Below are 17840 nucleotides of genomic sequence, written 5' to 3'. Positions count from 1 at the left end.
GGCTCCAAAAGGTAAAATGATTAAATGTTTCAAAGAAAAGCAAAGACGAGGAAATAGAATGAAAGTAAGTTTTTTCCCCCGCTAATCATCTCAGGACCCGTCACATTTATCTGGTGACCTTTTGGAGGGGCCTGACCCTGAGGTTGGAAACCACATTAACTGTTCGTGAAGCTCTTTGTATACAGTCTGTGACAGAAGTGGTCAAAACCAGCTCCACCCAGACCAGCTGCAATAATAAATGCAACTCATATACTTACATTACAGTATGATGAATCTAATAATGTCACTTCTAACCTTTGAATCCAGTCAGTTACGTTCCTCTGCTGGAGGAGTACTTGATACTTGAAGTACATTCTACCATGAATACTTCTGTACTTTTGTTTGCTTATTATTTTTACGCATGTTGTGTTGGTGTTGCTTAGCTCTGCAGCATCACCTTTCCACCATTTGTAAGATTACAGAAATCAGCAAAAGAGAATCTGGATCAACGAGTCAACGGTCGCGGTGTTTCACATCTGTTCATGAATCTGTCGTGAGCTCTGGATTCATCCTGTAACTTCCGGGTTCAGTTCAAAGTGTAAAACTCTTCATATCCTGTTGAACATGAAGGCCAGTTTACGTCTGAACCCACAACCTTTGCAGTGAAATGTTTGAGCTGCGCTTGTTGTGTTTGTACCTGGAATAAGATGTTTATTTATACTTACATATCTACTCGAGAGTTGTATTTATACTTCAAACCGCGCTGTTATGTCTGCAGCTGCACATGACTAAACAGCCTGTCGCTCTGCCCGTGTGTCTGATAACGGTCTGGTCCCGGAGGCCAGCGGTGCTGAATCCGGCCTTATCTGCTGTAAACCCCACAGGCTCCTGTCTGCGCGTTACGGCTCCAGCTCCCCACAACCACAAGGCTAAACAAGAGGATAACTAGCTTCTCAGAGGTCATTACATTTCTATTTATTTTGTATTCTCTTATTCATTTCTTCAGCGCTCTTCTTACAGTGGCCTTGCAGTTACATGATCACAGAGACAGAGAGGATTTGTGGAGTTTCTGAGGTGTCGTGACAATCGGTTTGCCGCTTTATCAAGTTTGAGGAATATTATGGAAGATTATTTCAGATGATGTGAGAGAACAGCAGCTCGTATGGCAACAAAATAATCACAAGAACTAACACACAAGTTTTCTTTGACATTTACATCAACATAAATTGCATTTTCACAGTTATCTGGCAAACTTGGATGCTCTTGCTTGTTGAAGGCTACAGTCCCGGCTTACATAAGGTTACTATCATCAGTACCTTTATGAAGAAATAGTCTATAGTCTGATTAAAGCGGGATATACGTGTTAAATTCATGATGCAGGCAGGAAAACTTCTTTCTGCTGACGCCTGGATTCAATCTGAAACAACACTGTTGAATCATTCTGGTCATTTTCACTCAGGCTTGTTATGATTTTGTAGTTTTTGTATTTTCAGCCACAACAAATCAAATCTGTAGCATTAAATGTTCACAATGTTTTTTATTTTGTACCTATTTTAATTACTTTAGGTAGGATTCAGATGTAGGCTGCAACTCATAATGATGGATATCATCGATTGATCTTCAGTTAGTCAATCATTTGGTGTATGAAATTTAAGAAAATGGTGAAACATGCACATTTCCCTCAGCTCACTTTGGAGAGTGAACTTTGAAAGGCCTAATTTCCTATGACATGATTCCTTTTTATTATTTAATAACTGGACAGTTACAACACTTTTTAAACATCTGGGAACAGGTTCAGTGTTACATCTGTGTTGTTACATGTCCTACTGGTCAACAATAGAGGCTGTAAATTCCTTAATGCCCCTTATATTGCAAAAACTCACATTGAAGGACCAGTGTGTTGGATTTAGTGGTATCTAAGTTGCAACCAACTGAAGACCCCTCGCCTCACCTCCCTGCGGTGGTCTCTAAAACGGGAAAGGTGCTCACTAGAGCAGTTTGTAGAACCATGGTGGACTCTGTAGATATAAAAAGCTCATTCTAAAGTATCAACAGTTTTTATTTTCAGGTGATTATACACTGATGACAGGATAATTCTGAATATTATATTACATTTCTGCCAATAAATCCTACACACTGGCCTTTAAATCTTCACTGTGGAGTGAATAATGAAATATGTAAAAACTGCAAAAATTCTGTTCACTTGTGAAAATATTTTTTATGTAAAATGAAGCCATGTTTTCCCCTAAAATCAAGTTTTATGTGGGACCACAGCACAGGCCACACAAATCCGAGTAATACCCAAAACCTTTCGCTTTCTCCGAGCATGATGGCGTATTGAGGTTGACTATCTGCCCCAAAGATAATTTCAAACAGGGCACTTTCATCATGTAGCTCTCTGTCGTAGCCATTTGTTAGTAAACTAGTCCCAGTCTGTGATTCAGACAGGAAGTATGCAGTCAGTCTGTCAGACTCCTGGCATGAGAGCCAGTCAAGTGTCAGTTCTACAGTTTGACCACAAGGTGGCGTGGTTTCTTTCAGCAAAGTCTCAGTTTGAGTCAGTGGGGCTCAGCAGCCGGTTGGTCACAGTGGAAGGCACATTCAGGACGGCTCAGCAGCCAACAGGCACATTATCAGGACAGTGTGTGTGTGTGTGTGTGTGTGTGTGCATATGCTAGATCTTGGGCCTCCATCCCTGTATGAACTGTGTGATCTTGGTGACATGAAGTCGACTCAGGTGGAAGTCATGTGACAGGATGTCCTCAGTCAGCTGCACCAGGAGGCTGCCGTCAATTCGCTCCCTCTGGAACACGGCCACCGCTGCCTCTGATAGGCCGATGAACCGAAGGCAGGATGACACTTCCTCCAATGACAGCACGGACAGGTCGGCGGGAGGTCGCCAGGTGGGGTCAGGGGGTGGGGACAACCCTTCTGTGACCCCAGTGGATGTCCCACCGCCCTCTGCACCTCTGGAGGAATCTGTTGTGGGATTGGCAGCGGGCTCAGGCGAGGGGCAAGGGGACTGGCGGTTGAAGGGGTTCAACGCCCCAAAAGGAGCAAATCGACTCTGTGGAGGTGGCGGCCTCAGTCGGGGTCCAGAGGGGGTGAAGGAATCTACCCATGGTTCTGCCCAGGTGGCCTGTGCTGGCTGAGGATTGGCCGTGTTGTCTGCAGGGATGGCAGAGACTGGCTCAGGACTGGCCGGGTTAGGGGCGGGACAGTCCGCCCAGGAGCACGGGTAGCAGTAGAGGGAAGCGTCTGGAGAGGGCGAGCAGCTGGGACAGAACGGCAGAAAAAACGACTCAAAACACCAATAAATACATGTGAAAACTGACATTTTATGTGGTCTATAGTTATATTCCAATATCAACAGGTCAAATTGCATTGTGGGTAATGTAGGCAGCAGGTCTTGACAAGGAAGAGGGATGAAATGAAAAAGAAGACATCTCATCAATTTTTAAATCCTTTTTTTTAACTGTCCATCATGACTCTGACAATGTCACACAAGTACAAGTAATATAAGTCTTACATGTGGTATACCTGGGATCCAAAGGTGGCCTCTTATCTTAACAATAAACATAATTTCTTAAGAGGAAGTTGCCACTTGTCTACAGTATATGCCATATATCATCTGCTCTAAATGGCAGGAAGGATGAGATTAAGTGACATCTTTTGATTAAGAAACAGTCGTTACATTAACTCAGTGTGAGAGATTTTGCCTGTTTGTGATGCACGTCCAAAGTAAAGCAGTGTTGAAGCCAGGAAAGGCTGCCAACCCCCTCAGTAATCACACTAATAATTCCAGATAAATGTGATGTCATGTTTCAGAGTGGAAACAAATCATCCACACCATACCTGTCCTGAAGCCCAGAGGAGTAGAAGGAGAGGTTGGGTCGCGGGGAGGTGGAGGTTTTGGGGAAGCGAGGTGGGACGGGAGGGCTGGGGGCCGGACTGGAGATGGAGCCTCCTTTAGAGCAGCGAGGGGGAACCGGCGGGGCGATCAAGTAACGACACTCCTCTCTTACCTACACACAAACACACACACACACACAGAAAATGAGAGCTACAGCAGCACAAAAGTTAACTCCTCAAACTTGACTTCTCAGGAGGCTTTATGGGGATGTGTGTGTGTGTGTGTGTGTGTGTGTGTGTGTGGCTTGTTTCAGTGTTCTGCTTGGTAAATGTCAAACTTGGTGACCTTTACACCTCAAACAAACTCCCTCACACACAGTAGCAAACTCACACACACACACACACACAGTGTCTTGGCAGGCTAAATATCAGGGAATGAAGAACACTGTGTGTGACAGGCTATAATCCAGCTGCATAGCAGTCATCAACACCCACACTCCCTCTGTACCGCTGCTAGCTGCCATCACTTTGAAAGAAAAAAAGTTCATTAAGCCAAACAAACGCGATAATTTCCCCTTACAAACACGAACAGACTGACATATGAAGACTAATGTTGGCGAACAACCTGATGACTCCAAAATAAGAACAGCTCGGCTATGAAAACAACCTCGTATTCAGCACGACGCACCATTTTATGGCTTTTGAGATGGTTTCTTACTGTACATGCGAGTAGCGGTCATCTAATAGAGGAGGAAGATAAGCGCCTTCAGTTGAACATGAGAAGCATGAAACACAGTGTGGTTAGAGCAGGATGTGTCGACTGAGTCAGTCCACACACAACCCTGAACTTACAAGTCAAAAAAACAGTAAACCAGATCGGAAAAGCCAGGCCACAGCAGTCCGACAGAGAAGATTTAGTCACATATTATACTATATTCTACTATATTCCACAACTTTCCAATGTAAAAAAAAAAAAAAAAAAGAGGCGGTCTTTCTATCATGTACCGCTGCAATGTTATGACCATATGCTGTTTATAAAAGCCTGGCCTTTTTTCCTGGCTGCTACAGCATGTTGTGGAAAAGAACATTTCCAGATCATTTTCGATCAATAGAAGAAGAGGAGGCTGGTTACCACAAAACCTAACCTCCAGCTCATCACTGACATTCAATCAAATATCTGAAGCAGCAAACACATGAATTGTGGGTCTAAACTCTAGTTCCAAATATTCATGCAGAGTAACCTGAACATGTGGGGGACCAGCTGGCACTACACCTGGTGTCACCTACAGAAACTAAATCTACATTTTAAACTTTAAAGAAAAAAGACTGCCCACCCTGTTTGACTGACAGGTGACTTTGAGGAAGTGCAGCACTGACTCAAAATAACCTGGATTGGCACTTTTACAACAAACTGAAATTATTATTATTGCTTTTGTTTTCCGTTCTTATCATCAGAAATGGGTCGATCATGTCACTTTGTGGCCACCTTTTATCATGAAATCGATAATAATTTAGTCATTCTTAAGACCAAAGGCTCCATCAGTATTATACTCCACCATGAGACTGAACTGCCTCTGTGCTAATTACTGAATTACTGTATTGCAGCATACAGTAATCATGTACCTACATCCTTGGTGATGACACATGTATTTATTCATGTGCTGTGAGTGTATGGCAGCCTTTCCAGGAAGTCTGTGTGTGTGTGAGTGAGTGTGTGTAAATGTGGTCAGTGAGGTTTAAAAGCTGTAATGTATGAATAATTCAAGCCTGGCATCCTGACTTCTAACAGCCGGATGCTGCTGTGGACAGATTAGAAGGATGAGAGACAGAAGGACAAAAAGAGGACAGGAGGTGAAGACAACTCACAGCATCAGATTTTGGAGGTACAGGTGGCGGGGTGGACACTCTTGTCAGCACGGTACCAAGAGAACCGTCCAATGAGGAAGACGAGTGAAAGGAGATGAGGTTTGGCTCCTTCCCCAAGCCCTCTGCGCTCTGATTGGTCCAGAGTTCCTCATAAGGGATTTCCTCACTGGTCCTCATTTCAGCCTCAGTCCACTCAGGAGTCACATACTCCCGCTCCTCACCTGGCCCCTCCCCCAGCCGCTCGCCAATAGAGTCCCTGAAGCGCTGTGATAGGCTGTCCGAAACCCCGCCCCCATACCCGCACATGGAGAGGCGCTGCAGTGCCGGTGCCAAGGAGTCCTGACCCGACACACACATCCGAGAGCGCCGCGGGCTCACACACTCCTCTGTCATACACTCCAGCTCCGGCCGGGTCTCTCTAACAGCACGAGAGTAGGCATCTGGGTCAAATGCGTGTCGCAGTAGGAGGCTCTCTAGCGCCGCCGTGTGGACGGAGGCCTCGGCCACGTTAAACCGCGGCATGCAACGCAGCAGCAGGAAGTGGGAGGGCGAGACTTCCTGTCGGCGGAGCACCATGCAGAGCACCACCGTCTTGCTGACGATGTTGAGCAGCTTGTAGCGGTGGCCCTCTCTGACCGCATGGCGATCGTAGGGGTTTCGTGGCGGTCGTGAAGGCACGGACACATTGACAGGGAGGCGAACCCTCTCGATGATGCTGCGTACCGTGTGCTCCCCTCCCAGCATGCCTTGCTCCAGAGGGGATCGCGTGCAAAAGCGTCCACGGCAGCCAAAGGGAAGGCTGACACTCTGATTGGTGCGATGGTTCATGCAAACCAGGCAGGGAGTTTTACCTGAGGAAGAAGAGCCAGACAGGTGGATTAATAGAGTGCATCAATCCACTGGAAGTGAAACAAGAGCCAAAAAAACCCCCCAAAATGTCATCACAATATTCGGAAATACTGAAATTCTTCTTAAAGTAGACGGCAAGGATGACCTCAGGACAAAAACCTCAAAAATAGACAACACATATCCACAGTCAAGGAACAATGAACTTCTTATCCCAGACAGTGCTGACAAAGAGACAGTTTGGGCTTACTTACTTCTAGGAGTCTTGCCCAGGCGTCTCAGGAGCGCGCTCAGTCCCGTCTTTTCCTTAGAGGGCGTGGCACAGAGAAGCTCCGCCTTCCCCATGAGTGACAGCTCATCTCCAGCCTGCAGAGTGAAGCTGTAGGGCTCACTGTCCTCACTGAACTCCCCTGAAACCACCTGCAGCACACACACGTGCGGACATGTGGACGTGATATTGCAGACAAAATGCAATGCAGTGTACAAAAATAACAGCTAAATAAGCAGATGTGGTGCGTCTGTAAGAAACATAAACCTTGACGCTAAAAGTGATCATCTCCATGACGAAGACCCGGTCAGGGAAGACTCCAGCAACTTCCTCCACACTGGAAAAATACTGGACCGGATCCCTGACGTCTCGGTCTTCATCCAACAACTTGAACTTCCCTACAGAGAAGATGGAGGCAGGACAGGACAAAGAGAAGAGGAGGGTGAAGGAGGTGAAGAAGGGAGGAGGAAGAGGAAGTCAGTTGGAAAAGGAAGTGAAGGAAAGCAAAGAAGACGAGAATAGAGGGGGAAGGAATGAAGGAGGACAAGGAGAGAGGAGGGGAAAAAAGAAGGGAGGAACATGGTGGAGAGAAGAGAAGGAAGGAAAGGAAGGAACAAACCAGAGATGAAAAGTTGTTTTTGTTCTGTCCTTTCTTTCCTTTTTTTTTGACTCCCCACAGTGTTATTGCAAAGACACACACACACACACACACACGCACACACACACACATCTGCAGCAGACACTGTTTGGACGAGAAGAATACAAAGACACCTCCGTGACCTATGACCTGGCACCAGCTCCTGGCCAATCAACAGCCGACAGTGTTGGCATGGCAACCAATAAAGGACCCCCATTCTCACGCAGAGCAGAGACACATCACCATGGAGACACTCACACATACACTCACACACACACACACAACTCTCTCCCTCTCTCTCTTTCACCCAGTCTTTCCCTCGCTCATCCCCTCCTCCGCCTGTGGGTCCAGTAACTGTGTTTGTGTTCTGGGTTCTTTAAACTGTAAATGTTTTTGGTTTGTGCCACTTTTTTGATGTCGTAAAGAACCATTCCAGGGTTGCACAACAGACTCCAAATCAGCCTCGTTAAACTCACATTATCCTTTACTCTGTTTTGCAGGTTTATCGGGTTGCATTTAACTACTCCAACCCTCGAAGGATCCTTTCTCTTTCTCACAGAGTCAAAGTGTTTGTGCGTGTGAGGCAAAGAGAGATGAGAAAGTTTTTGTGTCTGGGAGGCAGAGCAGAATACCAAACTCCGCCATGCTCTTCGCCAGCACATCCCTCTTCTCCTCTCCCCCTCTTTCGCCTCCCCCACCTTCCAATTCAAACAGAGCCCCCAGGATAAGGAGCTTCCACCCACCGAACAATACCAGCAAGTGCTACTTTTCAACACAACCCACCAACCCCCTTCTTAAAAAGTGACAGACTGAGGATGAGGTTCACCAAACTAAACCCCAGCTACATCCCGGAAACAAGCAAGAGAAGCTATTTAGCTGAAGGTGAAACTAGCAGAACTGAGATGTGACAACATATTATCAAGGTGCTATTACTCTGTGAGAAAATGTTGTCCCAAGAAATAGAAATGGAATCTGAGGCTTTTAAATCCCCGCACATGAGGCTTCGGCAGCTAGATCCCAAAACAAAACCTGTTCATTCAGCTTTTCCATCCTCCACCTTTCAGTCATCCTTGCCTTTCACTGATGGACAGAGGACGATACAGACTGAGAGAGAGGATTAGCAGGAGGGAGCATCCTGTTGTCCGTCCCTAGGGGGAAACCTATATTACTCTCCTCCTAAGCTTATTTAGACTTCCTGTATGAAGTCATCACACAGACATTAGCTCATCGCTGGCGATGGCCTCTGATTCAACAGCATCTCACCTGTCATATTTAAAGAGACACAGAGGTAGTCCTTGAAAGTATGCATAAATTTTAAGTGGCTTTGTTGGCTGGTTGGTGCAATGCTGCAGGGTCCAGCAACAGACATGTCCCCAACAATGCAAACCCTGCATTACTTTGCAGGAAAAAATCCCAACCTGAAAACACCCCATGGCAGCCCTTATGTAATCTCTGACAACACATATCTGCATTCATACGCAGATATATGCAGTCAAGGGACAGGATTCTGGTGTCGGAAGTGTTCTGGTTTCCGTCTATAGTCCGGTTGTAGTCCAGGTACTATTGACCCATCACGTTTGAGCGAGCTTTGGCTGCATGCAGGTAAACAGTCGGTGTGGAGAGCAATGGTTATCATCTAACAATTTTGCTTGTTATTAGCTTATTTTTTTGGCTGCATTCATTTGCAGATATCTCTTTATAGAGATTAGCCGAAATGTCAGAGAGTGTCTCAAATTGCTAATCGGACTGTAAACAATGACCAACACACAGAACAGGAAGTCTTGGCCCTGATATCTGTTATCCGGATGTCCGCTGGCTACATCCCAATACACTGGCCGTTGCCCCCAGAGGCTAAATCGTCGTCAGACGATGGCCGACAGGTTCCGAGATTGGCCCTTACAAGGCTGTTCCTAAAACCTGCTGAACTCTGTTCCAGTAAAGCTCCTTTTCCAATAACTTTCGTTCCTTGTCTACAGTTACTTCTGCCTAAAAAAGTCCTAACACTATACACATCAATGAACTGACCAGTAAGGACCAAACCCCAAGTGGTTTTGTCTATTGTCAGTTCTAATGAAGTCTAGTCAAAGAAAACTGTCCTCAACAACGTTGGGTAGAAGACAGAAATGCAGTGTTACTTCGTGCAATTCTATTTCTTTCTTTCCAGTGAAAGGAAAGCACAGTAACAGATCTTTTGACAGCAGCCATGTGGGAAATTGGACCACAGAACTGTTAAAACTGCAAGACGGCCAATCAAAATTTCTGACAAGCCAGAAATCCATCTGATTGTTCGATCACTACATGGTTGGTCGCACAGACAATTAATCAGGAACAACCAATCTGACAGGAATTCAGCCAGATTCTAAAATTAGTTGGGGTGGAACCATTTGGGGTAAAAGTCAAGCTTATTTCTCACAGTGTCTGCTCGAGATTTGACTGAGAATGCTGGAGTTACAGACAAAGCTATCAAAAGCTTTCTTTATATTTTTCTGATATTAACGTGGCCTGATGGTGAGAGATTATAATCCACAATACCTTTGCTTTTCCTATCAGCTATTCCCAATGTGATTATTGTCTGCAGCTGCTGTGGTGTGATGGAAAGGCAAAAACATTGCACTACTCAGCCTGTGAAAACAGATATTTAATGTCTTTAGTGGCTCTGGAGGGAGCTTTCCAAAGGTATGAAAAAAGTACCATCTTGCCAATGAATGACACTATTGAGTTGCATCAGTCTGTCTGACCCAGTCATGAGACTATAAATCTTAGTCTATCGTAGCTTCTGCTGCGTCTCCTTTAGCCGTTGTTTTTTAGTGTGTCTCTTGTAATGTGTCTGACTGAATATCCCTTTGAGAAAACCTTGTACAGCCCATTGATACACTAAGACAGCAAAGTCCTTTGACTATAGTGAAACTAAGACAGCTCCTGTTTACTCAATGCGTCTCTGTTGCGTTTATATTTCTTATTTGGTAACGACTGTCTGAACACTTTGAGCTGCTACTGTTGCCACTGTTGGCGGCCACATGCTTCCGATGTGAAATGCTGAAATGTCTTAAATGACAATGATCTCAGCATACCCCCCTCCCACCCGAATGTTCCCTCTTTCTTCCGAAAAGGAGCCTGAGAGGCGTCAGTAGTGTGGGGTGACATCAGCAGTCCATCAGTGAAGGAAACAATGAAGAGGAGGCATTAGGATCCAGTTACACACGGAATAATGTGACTGGTCGGACAGTCGCAACAATGGGATTGTGGGGATTGAGCTCCGGTGAGGTCATAATGACTAGACTCATTCAGCAGGAAGACGACAGGTCAATGGACAGGGGGAGTCAGGGAAGGTCACAGCTACAGGAGCTGGTTGGTTGTGTGGATGTAGGCTGTAGTGAGTGTATTTGTCTGTGAAGTTAGGGTCTGATTTTTTTAAGCATCGTTAAATGTGGTCATTGACAGTACGTGCTTCAAGTTTTAATATCTAATTTTTACGATTTCATGCAAATCACAGGTTTCACAATTTTTGTGTCTACTGTACAGTTTTCCCCTCTTGTTCATCCGAAGTAGCTGTCAGGTAGTTAAAATCATCTTGATCCAGTGTTGGACAGCATCATATCCTGGACATATATTCAGTATCAGCAGGTCTTCTTTGAAGCTACTGTATGTAATGTTTGTGAGTGAAACATACATACCCAAGATGCCATTTTATGTCTGTGCTATTCCATCAAATTGAAATATTCAAGATGTCTTGTGCATCATTTTATACACAAATGCCCAAAATTCAGATCTTCCTTAGAATTTCAACTTTCCGTAGGATGGAACAAAGTTTGGCTGCAGAGCATGAGTTTGCACTGACTGGCTCAAGATAAACGCTTAAACAAGATAAATGGCAGTGGGAGGTCACACGAACATGGAAATAACATGCAAACTCTGCAAAGAAAAGTTCCAGTTGATCTTAGTGGGGTTCGAGCCGGCGACCCTGCAACATGCAATGCACATGTGCCGTTCCACCGTCGAAATTACCCTGAAATCACGCACTGCAGCTGGGACGATCATGAGAAACTCATCCACCTTCTCCCTGAAGAGATCCGCCTTGATTCTGGGCGTTTATAATCTGGCTCTGCGTTATGTCAGACGTGAAGGGTCTAAGCTTTTGAATGTTGTCTGCCAAGTTCATGATGAGTCACCAGATACGAAGGAATGGGAGACTGTTCCGCTTCTATTGGAAATGTGTGTTCCTGTTTTATCTGAGCTGGACTACGACAAATTCTTAGCAACTTTGTTCAAGTGTTGAACTTAAATTTACTGTATTTCATCTTTGGAATTTATCTTAAGGACATAGTGACCCAGTGTATTTTTTTTTTTTGTATATTGTTTTTCCCCCAACAAAAATAGAGCAAGTGGAAAATGTTGTCCTTGTGACAAAAGTGTGTCTTCCCAGAGGACACGGACACTTTAGGGAAAATTGGTATTTTTAGGGTGAGGTTGACGTTTAAGTCTTATGACATTTTGTGCAAGCTCCTGTAGAAATGCAGTGTGTGTATGTGTGTGTGTGTGCGTGTGCGCTCACCCTGGTATTGCAGAGGGATGTCTATCTTGGGTCCGATGACGTAGTGTCCCTCCTCTAAGCTGTGGGCAGTCACTGTGGTCCACTGACGACAGGAGTGTAACAGCACCACATCCTCCTCCGACAGACCCTCCACACATTCACCTGGAACACACACACACACACACACACAAATCAACACAAAGAAGTGGATTAGGAATAAACAAATAGTCTACCAACAGAAAAACTACACGTTTTTAATTTGTAAGGTCACACTAAGTAGCTCAGTGTTGGAACACACTAAAACACTCCCCACACACGCCTGCACACACACACACACACACATTCAGAATTCAGTCTCCATAATTACCGCCATCAGTGACAGTTCACCACCCCAACCCACTCATCAGGACCCTGCTATGCAACTGGCAACCCACTATTACACAGCCCCCATACACACACACACGCACACACTGCTCTCTAGCTTTCACTAGAGCCATCATGTCGCACAACAGCATTGATTTCTGCTGATAGCACAGTGGTACAATTCAATCACAACACACACACACACACAGCTCGCTCTCACAGACTCACACACACAGCTCACATGGATGCACATCTTTTTGTTCTTGCTGCCGATGGATGGCTGTTACAACCGATCCTTTTATGTTACAATCATGTTGATTGATCGAATAGAAACAAAAGAAAGATGATGACTGTTAGTGGAAATGTACAGTGCATACGCAAAGTTTTCAGTTTCACGTTCTTTCTCATTCATCTTTGTGTCAAGGCACAGCTCTGGGGAAGGATACAAGGAACTTTCTGCCGCATTGAAAGTGCCCAAGAGCACCGCAGCCTCCATCACTCTCAAATCGAAAAACATCCGCCCAGTTCCCAGCCAAATTGAGCAACTGGGGGTGAAGGGTCTTGGTGAGACAGATAACCAAGAAACCAATAGTCACTGTGAATGAGATCCAGAAATCTTTATGGAGATGAGTGAACCTTACAGAAGGACAGCCATCGGTGCAGAAGTCATCCTTCACTAAAAGGCACATGACAGCCTGCTGGGAGTTTGCCAAAAGGGAACTGAACGACTCTCAGACCATGAGACGCAAAACCCTCTGATCTGATGACAAGATGACTGAACTCTGTGGCCACAATTCCCAACGGACTGAGCATCACCTCATTAACACCACCACCATACAGTCCCACACGCTGGTGGCAGCCTCATGCTGTGGGGGTGTTTTATATGACAGGGACTGGGAGACTAGTCAGGATAGAAGGAAGGATGGATGCAAAAAAAATACAGAGTGAAACCCTTTTCCAGAGTGCTCAGGATCTCAGGCAGGGGCGAAGATTTAAATTTCAACAAGACAATGACGAAGCATACTGCCAAGAAAACACAGGACTGGCTTCGGGAAAACTCTGTGCCTGGAGTGGCCCAGCCAGAGTCCGGACATGAACCCAACAGAGCATCTCTGGAGAGATCTGAAAATGGCTCTGCATCTACGCTCCCCATCCAACGTGATTCTGCCAAGAAGAACGGGAGAAACTAGCAGAGGAGTGCCAAGCTTGTAGGATCATTTCCAAGGACAAGAGGCTGTCATTGCTGCCAAAGGTGCTTTAACCAAGTAATAAGTGAGGGGTCTGAATACTCATGTAAAAGGATATTTCAGTTTTATTTTTAATAAATGTACAAAACACTCCAAAAGCCTGTTTTCATGAGAAAAAATGAATCTATTTAAAGATGAGCCTGAAACATAACAAAATGTGGAAAATTTGAAAGGGTTCTGTTCTGCGCTGTACACCTCCCTCGGAAAATAGAATTATCAGCAGACAACCTCGCTTCCTTTGGGTGTTTGAATGATTCTCACGTTCGGCTTCATACCAAACTCTAACATCTGTTTGTCTCAGATCATTCTGGCCAGCGAACATGCCGAAAAAAGGTCAGTTCATCCAAATCACAAAAAGACAGATTTCCCTATTATCTTACAAGTTTATTGAGACGTGCATTCTTTGTTGCGCTCACAGTAAAAATTGTACATAAAAGCAATGCAAGCAAAGTGGTTGCTGGATAACTCACAGATGTCCTTGTCAAAAGCTTTCATTATTTCCTAGCAGTTACCGCAAAATGCTGCCAGTTAAAAAGGTTCAGGATGTAAAAAGAGTCAATAAAAGGAAGTCAGCTGCACACTTGTCTCCACTGCACGCACCCAATTTATTATCGAAGCTCTGACAAATGCCTGACAGAAAGCTTCGACGGTACATTGAGTGTTTGTGGTGGAAAAAAGTGTGTGGAAGGTTTGCTTTATTTTTTAACTCGATTTATTTCACACAAGTTAAAAAAAATACTATATGCAACTATTATCAGCAAAATATACCTCAGGTATAAAAAGTGAAAGTACTTGTAGTGCTGTAGTATTACATATATTATTATGTAAAGAATAACATGGAGATCATTTAAACCTACTTGGGTAATTTCATCTATAACAATGAATCATATCTTTTAAACTGATCATATGTTTTCTTAAGTTTCTGCAAAGTAAATAGTAACTGCAGCTGTCGAAGAAACAAAGTGGGGTAAAAAGGACAATATTTACCTTTGAAATGCAGTGGAGAAGAAGTATAAAATAAAGGGAATACTCAAGTAGAGTACCTCAAGTACATTTACAGTATGACTGTATGCACTAGTTGCTTTCATCACTGGTTCCAGACACAGCTAATTTCACTTGGGTCACGTGAGGAAATATTGTTTTTGTGTGATTCAGGTGAACTTCCACTTAACGTACTGACATGTACACTGAGCATTGCCTTCGTTGCAATCATGGCTGTAATTCATCTGGGATTTTCATTTGAGAGCACGCAGTGTGGACTCATATTGTTCAAAAAAATCCCCCATCAAACTGAATTACACCCCCACACTCACATACCACTGAGCCACAGTCTCTCCGCACAACACACTGTTGTTGTTTGATGTTGTTAATATGAAATGAGAAGGGGGGGCTTAAACAAAACGCTTACATCACAGCCCTGTTGTAAATAACTAACCACCATCTGGGTTTGCTGGCTGTGCAAACAAACTGGCATCTGTGGGGTAACTGCAGCGCGGTTAATAACACACCTACTGTCCCTCTGTACAATACACACAGGCGCGCCACCGCCGGTAAGGTGCGTAATTTTCGGGGACCATGAAGCGGCTCGGGGGCGCGCTTCTGTCCACGATAGAAAGTTGGAGGTTTTCCTCCTCGTCGCTGCTCGTTAGTATTCACCACATTCATCGACAGATTACAGCATTTACATATGAAAAGAATTGAGCAGCACTTCAGCAGCACAACAGACACTTTGTGGCTTTCCGGGCCTGGCTGGACTGGAACAACTTTGGCCATGACACCCGTCGACCGTTCCCAAAGTAAAGACACCAAATCTGGTCAATCAGATAATCATGTTGATGGCGGCAAAACACCAAACACATAAATAGAAAACCGAACACAAATGTTACATAATGAGTCTCTAATGCACGTCGGTGTGTTGGTGTGAACTAGTAAAGTCAGCCTCCGTGAATACACGCTGCAGCTGCATCAAGGTAGCGAGATTTAACCGAAATGATAACGGAAATAAGGCGATATTGGTTTCAAAATAAGAGCACCGAACATGCCCAGGTAATCGCTTAAACTTTTTTTGGGGACTATATAATGCATACATGTCCCCCAAAAAGTACAGTATAGTGTCCTATGTGATGTATTCTCATGTTATGTCAATAATGTTGCACATGTTGAACAAAACCACAAATTATACAACTCAATAAAGCAAATCTGTCTTTTATATTTTGACAGCACGGCTCATTTTAGATGTAAAGAAATGTGTAATGTATGCACTCTAAAGCAATCTGAATTAAAAGCAAATCTGAGCTACATCTTTATTAAACCAGAATTAAAAAGTAGTGCTACTACAGCAAAGCATATCTGAGACTGAGACGTCATGGATTCACATCTTTGAAGAAAGTGGTTTCTGCTCTCTGTCACTTGAGGAGGGTGTCCATGAACCGATTAATTAATTACTCAGAGTGTAATACAGGCTTATAAACAGCAGCGAGAGTCTCTAATATTTAGGTGTCATTGGGTATTAAACCGGCCTCACTGGTTAGTAAACACATCATGTGCAGTTTAGTCAAATGTTCTGCAGGAATTCTGGGTGGTGGAATTCCAACTTGTCACGATGATGTTCAGAGTTGAATAACAATTTTTAGATAGTGTTACACAGGTTACTCTTAGTGATTTTGGGATGTCAGTAAAGCAAGAACACTCGGACATCTTAAATTGCCTAAATTATAGGGTAGTTTAATTTCTGTTTTGCTAATTGTGGCTGTTTTTTTCTGTTTATACACGGTTACCTTCTAAACTACTTGTAACTGATTATACTTATTTGTTTTATTATAATACATTTGAATTAACTTCTAAAGTTTTTCTCTTCTCTGTACATAATGATGACAAAATTAAGGATTTATTTTGAAATGTTTGACCGGAAGCCGCACTCTTTCCTGCCAATCTTGACACGGTTAAAATACCCCACAGATTCAAACTAAATTGCTACAGTCGTTCTTCCATCCCAGCGTCGTTATACTCACAAAACCCCTTTAAAACCACAATTCCTCGATGGAGGTTTAAGTGTTTTCTCCTTTCTTGGCTGGAAAACCAGATTTGTCGTTACTTATCATCATTGCTGTGATGACTATCTCAACTCACTGGTGACATGAAACGACGGAGGAGCGTTAGAGTTAGCTAGCAGTTGTCGAAATAATGCTAAAAGTTTTGAAGAGCCGTGCTGGAAAGTCGAGGCACCTGGTAGAAGTTGTCTCTTACCGTGGGCCAGGCGGACCAGAGTGGGCAGACGGAACTTGCTGACCACCGCGTCCAACGGCAGCGCCAACGGGCTCCAGGAGATCTCCGACAGGCTCGCCGACAACTTCTCCATCCTCCCGGGTCATCACGGTACCGCAGATAATGGTGATGATGATGATGATGATGGCGAAGATGACGACGGCGGTGTGAGCGGCGACGGCGACGATGAAGCGGAGGAGGGTGAGGGTGATGGTGGAGGTGTAATGTCAAAGAGTTTCGCCATGTTTGAATGTGGGAAAAGAGGGAGCGCAGTCACAGTCGGTGCGCACGAGCGGTGGGAGGGAGCGCGAGCCCTCTCTCTTTCTCCCTCTCTGTCAGTCAGTGTTTGTCCACCACCCACACACACACACACACACGCGAGAACAAAACAGCAAAGTCAGTCAAACTTTAATTGTCTAGAGTTTGTCATTATGATGGAGGTTAAATCTGAAACATATCCCGCTTATCTTTACCAGCTTATACTTTAAAAAACCTGGCTCGTGCTCTTGTGCTATCGCAGCGCTTTGTCCACAGAGGCGTGTAGCCACCTACGCACCTGCCTGGATGGATGAAGGGAGTTTTTGGGCAGGATTTCCCAACCTTTTCTGTCCTGCTGTGGGATCCCTGTAAGATTCCAGCATTTTCATGAGCCCAGCAATTTGAGAGATAATGTGCAAGTAGTGTGGATTTGGTTTTCGGGCTGGAATGTGTCTCAAATCATGTAACCAAGTGCAGTTTTGAGGTGCAGTACTTCACAGTGTGGTGTGATGCTTTAGGCCTCCAATTCACTACATTTGAAAGGCAATGAATGTACTTTTAACAGCAAGACATTTGTTTCACACGTAAAACCAGTATTGAGCTAAAATGTGTATCACCACAGCAGTTCCCAACCTTTGGATCGAGACGCCTCCATTTTTCTTGACTTCCCTCTAATCTTTGCTCGTTACTGGTGGAAAATCTGATACTTTCACCTCCTCAAGCTGCCTG

The 17840-nt window shown here is 44.4% G+C and overlaps 1 protein-coding gene across 1 annotated transcript; it reads right to left on the bottom strand.

The window, feature by feature from the left end:
* Positions 1-1558: 1558 nt before the first annotated feature.
* On the bottom strand, positions 1559-17064 carry gareml (GRB2 associated, regulator of MAPK1-like). Its single transcript, XM_041959066.1, has 7 exons — positions 16836-17064; positions 12001-12141; positions 7079-7209; positions 6798-6963; positions 5698-6548; positions 3835-4004; positions 1559-3254 (listed from the first exon to the last, which is right to left on the bottom strand). The coding sequence occupies exons 1-7, from the start codon at positions 16945-16947 to the stop codon at positions 2654-2656; spliced, it is 2172 nt and encodes a 723-aa protein (XP_041815000.1). The 5' UTR covers positions 16948-17064; the 3' UTR covers positions 1559-2653.
* Positions 17065-17840: the final 776 nt, after the last annotated feature.

This window comes from Chelmon rostratus, chromosome 18 (genome assembly GCF_017976325.1).
Source record: "Chelmon rostratus isolate fCheRos1 chromosome 18, fCheRos1.pri, whole genome shotgun sequence".
Taxonomy (NCBI): Eukaryota; Metazoa; Chordata; class Actinopteri; order Chaetodontiformes; family Chaetodontidae; genus Chelmon; species Chelmon rostratus.
Note: the sequence above shows the minus strand (reverse complement) of the source record. Positions and strands in the feature narration are given on the sequence as shown.

What these genes read in the sequence shown, in the direction of transcription:
- gareml (XM_041959066.1), bottom strand. Translation starts at nt 16,947, where the DNA reads ATGGAGAAGTTGTCGGCGAGCCTGTCGGAGATCTCCTGGAGCCCGTTG. An exon ending in TCTGGTCCGCCTGGCCCACG is followed by an intron (nt 12,142 to 16,835) that starts GTAAGAGACAAC and finishes TGTGTGTTCCAG; the next exon opens with GTGAATGTGTGGAGGGTCTG. An exon ending in TACCTCCAAAATCTGATGCT is followed by an intron (nt 4,005 to 5,697) that starts GTGAGTTGTCTT and finishes GTTTGTGTGTAG; the next exon opens with GTAAGAGAGGAGTGTCGTTA.